Source organism: Eurypyga helias, unplaced genomic scaffold (genome assembly GCF_000690775.1).
Source record: "Eurypyga helias isolate BGI_N326 unplaced genomic scaffold, ASM69077v1 scaffold29808, whole genome shotgun sequence".
Lineage (NCBI taxonomy): Eukaryota > Metazoa > Chordata > Aves > Eurypygiformes > Eurypygidae > Eurypyga > Eurypyga helias.
Window position 1 is genome coordinate 1 of NW_010269310.1, and position 386 is coordinate 386.

The window sequence follows — 386 nt, forward strand, 5'->3', positions numbered from 1 at the left end:
AAAAGGAGGGAAAGACAGGAAAAGCAAAGGAAAATGGGGGCACCCCACCCCTCCTCAACTGGCCAGAGCCCTGCCCCTCCCATGGCAAGGGACCACCACCGCTGTACCAAGTACAAAATAAAGCCATAATGAGTCTATGCTTTGGTATGTAACCATCCCCCTCCCCTGGGTCCCCCCGTGTTCCCCCCAGACCGTTATCTGTAAAGCTCGCCAAATAGAATCTCTAACGTATCGCTCCTTGAACCTTTTCTTCCCCAGTGCCTGCCTTGCCCCCCTCTTCCTGGCAGGATTCGAGGGGGTGCCTTGCTTGAGCCCCAGCAGTTACAGCTTCTGCTGTCCCGACTGGATCCTGCCGAACGCTGCCTGGTCCAGCGGCAGGGGGGAGC

At 57.5% G+C, this 386-nt stretch overlaps 1 protein-coding gene across 1 annotated transcript in view; it reads right to left on the bottom strand.

Annotated features, from left to right (window-relative positions):
- Positions 1 to 321: 321 nt before the first annotated feature.
- Positions 322 to 386, bottom strand: part of SLC27A4 (solute carrier family 27 (fatty acid transporter), member 4) — a 6,022-nt gene continuing 5,957 nt past the window's right edge. Inside the window, exon 12 of the mRNA XM_010158068.1 lies at positions 322 to 386. This exon is cut by the window's right edge and continues 105 nt beyond it. Within this exon, the coding sequence (XP_010156370.1) occupies positions 322 to 386 (65 nt within the window).